Here is a 6,021-nt window from a genome sequence, read left to right as displayed (position 1 = left end):
GAGGAGAGAGAGAGACTGAGCGAGCGAGGGAAAGGAGAGAAAATGGGTCAACATCCCATTTTGCTCCTCCTACGTCAAACTGGGAATCGAGCAGAGAGGAATGGGGATGATCCCTAGGAGCTGTGCAGAAGCGTGACCTTTGAACTCTACTCCCACTCCAAATGGGTGTGTGTATATATAAAAACAACACACAGAAAACATTTTGATTATTATTTTATTATTATTATTATTTGGTCCCAAGTAGGTTTCCATCACATAAATTTACCATCAGAATGGACAAAGATGATGAAAAATTATTATTTAGTGTTTAAGTTTCACAATTTAAAATATTCAATAACAAATACCAGTTTTTGACAATTGGACTTTGATCATTCTGTCATCCACAATCAATTAAAAACTGGCATCAAATGCTGTTTTCAAACTTTGTACTATGATGTCCTATGTAGATGAAAATAAAATATTGTCTTCTTAAAACCTATCAAGCCCGAACCATGAAATATATGAGAGAATATTCTGATTCTTTGTAAATAGAGTATTTATTGGTCCTCTTGAACAAACAAACAAAACAAAACAAAAATGAAAATCAACTTCCACATATACCTTTTGATTTGTGTCATATTTGACACATCCGATCACAATGCTTTAAATTTGCACATTTATAACTTGTCAAAAATATAATAAAAGACATATCAGACATGAGTATTTTCAATAGACATATCAAACATGAGTATTTTAAAAAATCAGAAAGCGCATTTCCCACTATTAATAAGTATATGTGTCTCAATTCGGGCGATCGTGCATGGTTGCTGGAAAAAGCCATCAGCTGGGTGATACTGCCCTCTAATGGATTATCTGTGCAATACATGTATCAGATCATATACGTCAGGGTTTTAATGGGAAAAAAAAATAATTGTACTCATGAAATACAGGGCTCAAAATGATCTTGTATTTAATATGATACGTTTGGGTTTTTAAAATACATGATTTCTTCGAACAAGTGGAGATCCAGCACTTTTGTCAAAGAAAAAGCGGACCTTTAAATTGCCACACGATTTAATTCTGACCGGCCAAGTGCTTATTTAAAATGCCCTTAGCTGTTTCGAGGGCCGCCGCCGCCGAGACGGGTATGTGAGGTGCAATGCCGCTTCTCTCCCAGGCTGGTAGCAAGGTAGAGTCAGAGTGGACTGTGGGAATGCTGAGGAAGACGTCGCTATCGCCAACTTGGAAGGTCTTGGGCGGGTGGGATCCGCCGGAAGTGGTCTCTCCCACTATCATAGCACGGCCGAGCCTCTTCATGATGAAGACGAACTCCTCTGCTGCCCCGGCCGTTGCGCCACTGGTCAGGATGATCAGAGGCTTCTTGGACCCGTACCTTGGACCTAATCAAAAAGGATATTTGTAACACGAAGAAGTAACCAGATATGAATGCAGTTCATGTAGATTGGGCAGGTCTCAAACAAAGGTGACAAATCCAGGTCCAAAAAGTAAAAACTTTACCGCAGTTTGGCTTTAGCCCCAGGTGCTAGCTGGCTAGCTCCCTCGCTAGCGCCCATGGTGCTTCGTTTACCTGCTCTAGCGAGCTAGCTAGCTGGTATCAGTGGCTAAAGCCAAACTGTGGCAGGATTTTTACTTTCTGTACCTGGATTTGCCATCTCTGGTCTTAAACTATTCCCTATCCAAATTGGTAGATTCAGTTCGATGGTTAACCACAGAAGTACTCTATGTCAGGGATCGCTGTAAAAACCTTACACATGAGTCAAGAATCCAGGTTAGCAGTACTGTACCACAGAGCAGCATGAAAAAACGATGGCCCGATGCCATGTCCGATTACCTGTGAGTTCTGTCAGTGTCTGGAGTTCTGTCGAGGTGCCAGACTGTCTGTCTGTCAGCTTGTCCAGTACAATCTGCTGGTCGGCGTCAAAGAAGTAAGAGCAGAAACCAGCGATCGCTGTTGTAGGCCCACCGAGGTTGTTCCTGCAAATACAGTCACAGGTCATAAGAAAAGTATGAATCAGGAAAAGGGTAGCTGACATACAGTAAGTTGAGATGGATTTTACTGAATAATTCTTCCAAGAGGTTTTTAGCATCTAATTTTGAATTTTGAACTACCCGCCCGTCCGTCAGATGGTAGTTGTAAAACTGGGGTGATAAATCATCTCCAACCAAGTGGGCAACATGGCTCAGTGGTAGAGTGGTTGTCTCCCATCCATGAGGTTGAGGGTTCGATCCTCACCCCTGGTGACTATGCCGAAGTGTCCTTGAGCAAGACACTAAACCCCAATTTGCTCCCATTGGACCTGGCAGCACGTTGCATTGCAGCAGTCTACCACTGGTGCGTGAATGGGTGAATGTGAGGCATTGTAAAGCGCTTTAGGGACCTTGTGGTGTAGTTAAAAGCACTATCTAAAAAAAAGCAGTCCAGTCCAAGTGTACGGAAGTTGACTATGTGTACCATGACACTACCAATGGACTTGACCGTATCACAGAAGACGAGGACCAAGCACACTGAACCCTCGGGTGGTCGTCAGTCAATCACAGGACAATCATGAAAGTTGGCTGTGTGAACCATGCTACCCAACGGGATGGAGACCATCTCCAGTTGACATGGGCCAAACAGTGTACTATAGACTTTTCAGCAGTCAGTCACAAAGAGATTGTGAAAATGGAGTCATAATTCCAACTCCAACTAACTACCATTCCCAGATGGTTTTGAGTGAAATGTGGACTCGATCCAAAAAAGGTGATGTGATGAAACTGGAGTGATAATCTACCCCCTACCAACTGAACCAAAAGGAACACTATCAACAGCCGATCTGACTACATGAATAGAATAGTAGGTGTACTTTTTGAGAATATCTCTATACCAGGGTTCACCAATTCTGGTCCTCGAGGTCCAGAGTCCTGCAGGTTTTAGATGTTTCTGCCCACTAGCACACCTGATTCATATAATCAGCTCATCAGCATGCCTGATAATGATACTGATCTTTAGTATCAGGTGTGTTGGTAGGCGGAAACGTCTAAAACCAGCAGGACTCCGGACCCCAAGGACCGTAATTGGTGGACCCTGCTCTATACAGTATATCCATAGCTACTAACCATCCCTATCCTGGTAGACAGATACTAAGGATTGGCCAAAAATTTGCCCACCTGAGGTCAATGATCATTGCGTCAGTGTTGACAACTTTGCTCCAAACGTGCTCCACAATAATCTGGGCAATGGCCTTGACCTCTTCGAACTCTCCAAACATGTCAAAACGCAGGTAGCCGATGTTGTTCTCGAAATTGTCCGTGTGGAAGGAAACTTTGATGAGATCAATGTACATCTCTGGAGTATAATTCTGAGGAGACAGACAAGCAAGACTTTCAAAGATAAGAAGACAATGACAAGAATGATCAGTCAGTGCTCTGTGGTCTTACAATGGGTGGCAGGACTGGGGTTTTGCTCGTGGTTTTCAGGTTCTTGTCGCCAGATAGGCTCTTCAGGTCTGCAGACAGTTTTTCTTCAAGGCCGCTCTTCGAGACAACCATACTGTAGTCACCACGTTCAAGGAGCCCTTTAAGCTTTGATGCAACATCGGCACCTGTCTCCCCAAAGGCGTAGTTGTCGGCAATCAGGGCTGCCGAGCCCTCAATGATGGCAGGCACTTGGAGGCGGAGTTGAACTATCTTGACGGCGGCAGCGAGGGCGTCTTCTGCGTTGACGTTAACATCAGGGGTCACGCCGGTTTGCTCCCAGGTTGAACCAGTGATGGGGTTGATGGACTTTGCGGTGGGCAAAGTCACGTAGAAGTCCGTGTCGCCCACTTTGAATTGACCTACTTTGACCGAGCCCCCGGCGGTCTGCGCTCCTACAACGGTGGCCCTCTTCAGATTCTGGAGGCAATACGCGACATCTTCCGCAATGCCTTTGGTGTTCTTGCTTGTGAGGATGATGAGAGGTTTGGTTGTGCCGTATCGCTCGCCCAACAGCGTGGCCATAGACATCAGCTTGGTGGTGGTGTTTGAAGGGCGGTCATACACACTGTCGATGTGAATCGCAGACTCGGCTGAAGTGAAGTACGAGACAATATAGGAGAGTCCCGTGATATCCCCGCTGATGGTGTGGCGCAAATCAAAGATTAGAGCTGAAGTAGGGAGGACTTTGTTCCAGACTAAGTCCACCAGCATCTGGCCGATCTTGTCGGCTGCCGCCTCCCCGAGGATGTGGTCGATCCTCATGTACCCGATGTTGCCCTCCAGTACGTCCAACTTAATGGCGTGCTGGAGCATAGCGACGAGTTGCTCCGGGGCCGGCATTTGCGGGGCGACTACGGGGACGAAGTCTGGCTCAAAGGAGACCTGCAAACGTGGGTCGCTGATTGTGGTCTGGAGCCCAGCGCTGAGGACTCGAGACAAAGACTCACCATCTGGTATATTGAGGATCTCCGTATTACTGCTGGCTGCCGCGATGGCCTCCTTCAGCCCTGCCAGCTTCTCTGGCGAACAGTAATTGTCTAAGACGATATTTACCATGTCGACGATAAGGCTTGGAGGAAATGCGGTATGGGTGACGACTGCAACATTTCCAAAAACTAAAAGAAACACCACCACGAATAGAGCCTTTGCCATTTTTTTTGCCAGCTTCGCCACACCAAAGATGAGTGGAGCTGGTGAACGGACCTTCAGCCTGCAAGGAGGTTCGTTGGTCAAATGCCTCTGTTATGGCTGCACGATTTCTGTTAACACACTCATAAGAGGATTTAGCCCACAATAAACCTCTAATCGTATTATATCTTTTGTAAGGCAATAACAAGCTTGCCAAGTGGGCGTAGAAACCGGGAAGAATTTCTAAAGATACTGTATGTCAATTTAAACAAGGTAGTTTTGAGCAGCTATGCTAAATTAGCAAGGTCATTTGAGTTGGGTTATTAAAAATAATAATAATAATAATAATAATAATAATAATAATAATAATAATAATTATGATGAAAACTTTTGAAATTATTAACCTGAACATCTCTGGAATGGCTTTCGTCAGAAATGATAGACATTCTCATCTTTATTTTTTCAATATCAGTACAGTGCATAACAACTTGTATGAAGCACCGCTCATGTGCGTGTTTTTTTTTTTTTTTTTTTTTTGTGCTGTGTCCCCCTCTGCTGGTCCAAAGTACAACAGAACACAATAGAATATTTATTTGTTGACATTGTATCAGGAACAAATGTAAAAACAAAATATCTTAAGTGTATTTTTCTTGAAAATAATTGGCTTCTTAAACATGTTTTTTTTTGTTACTTTTGAGACAAGTTTAAGATTTTCTTAAAAAAAAAAAAGATAACTTCTTGAAAACACATGGGATGAAAATGTTTTTATTTTGTTTTTTTAAATATACCTCTCAAAAAATGTGACTTTATAAATATACAGTATAAATATACTTTCTCGACTATATGATTAATCTAAGAAAAGAAAATAACTGGCAAATACACAACATTGATAAAATGAACAAATTGGTCTTGAAATGTGACCATTATCCACAAAACCATCTTCAAAAAAAAAAAAAAAAAAAAAAAAGAATCAGTTGCTTAAATTAAAAAAAAAAATAGTATTGGTATCTTATCTTTCTCAAATTATTATTATTATTATTATTTTTTTTTTAAATATTGCAACTAATTTCTATGTCGAAATCTACAACAAACAGAAAACAAATCAAAAAATAATAATAATAATTATAATAATAATAATAATATTTTAAAAACCCAAAAAAATTTGACCATTGATTTTGAACATGAACTTTGGGCCCACCCGTGCGTATTGTCAGGGTGGAAACTTAATTTCGTATACACCAAAAATATCAAAATTTCAGCCAATCTTCATGATGTATGCATCCAAGTTTTCACAACGTAATGTAAAGCTTAGATCTCCACACAAGCAAATACAGTTATTGTTTAATTTCTTTTAATTGATGTACAAATTGGGCACAAAACATCAAGACACTTGAATTCAATCAAGCAGGGTCTTAGTTGGATCATTTAATTCCCAGT

The 6,021-nt window shown here is 41.8% G+C and overlaps 2 protein-coding genes across 4 annotated transcripts in view; one reads left to right on the top strand and one right to left on the bottom strand.

Annotated features, from left to right (window-relative positions):
- The window catches only part of mapk8b (mitogen-activated protein kinase 8b), a 116,370-nt gene that overhangs the window by 29,156 nt on the left and 81,193 nt on the right, over positions 1–6,021 (top strand). The gene's annotated exons all lie outside the window — the stretch shown is intronic.
- rbp3 (retinol binding protein 3) lies at positions 518–4,717 on the bottom strand. The gene is made up of 4 exons (XM_077503808.1): positions 3,418–4,717; positions 3,148–3,338; positions 1,832–1,974; positions 518–1,379 (listed from the first exon to the last, which is right to left on the bottom strand). The coding sequence occupies exons 1-4, from the start codon at positions 4,606–4,608 to the stop codon at positions 1,054–1,056; spliced, it is 1,851 nt and encodes a 616-aa protein (XP_077359934.1). The 5' UTR covers positions 4,609–4,717; the 3' UTR covers positions 518–1,053.

This window comes from Festucalex cinctus, chromosome 17 (genome assembly GCF_051991245.1).
Source record: "Festucalex cinctus isolate MCC-2025b chromosome 17, RoL_Fcin_1.0, whole genome shotgun sequence".
Taxonomy (NCBI): Eukaryota; Metazoa; Chordata; class Actinopteri; order Syngnathiformes; family Syngnathidae; genus Festucalex; species Festucalex cinctus.
This window is presented reverse-complemented; position numbering and strand designations above follow the sequence as displayed.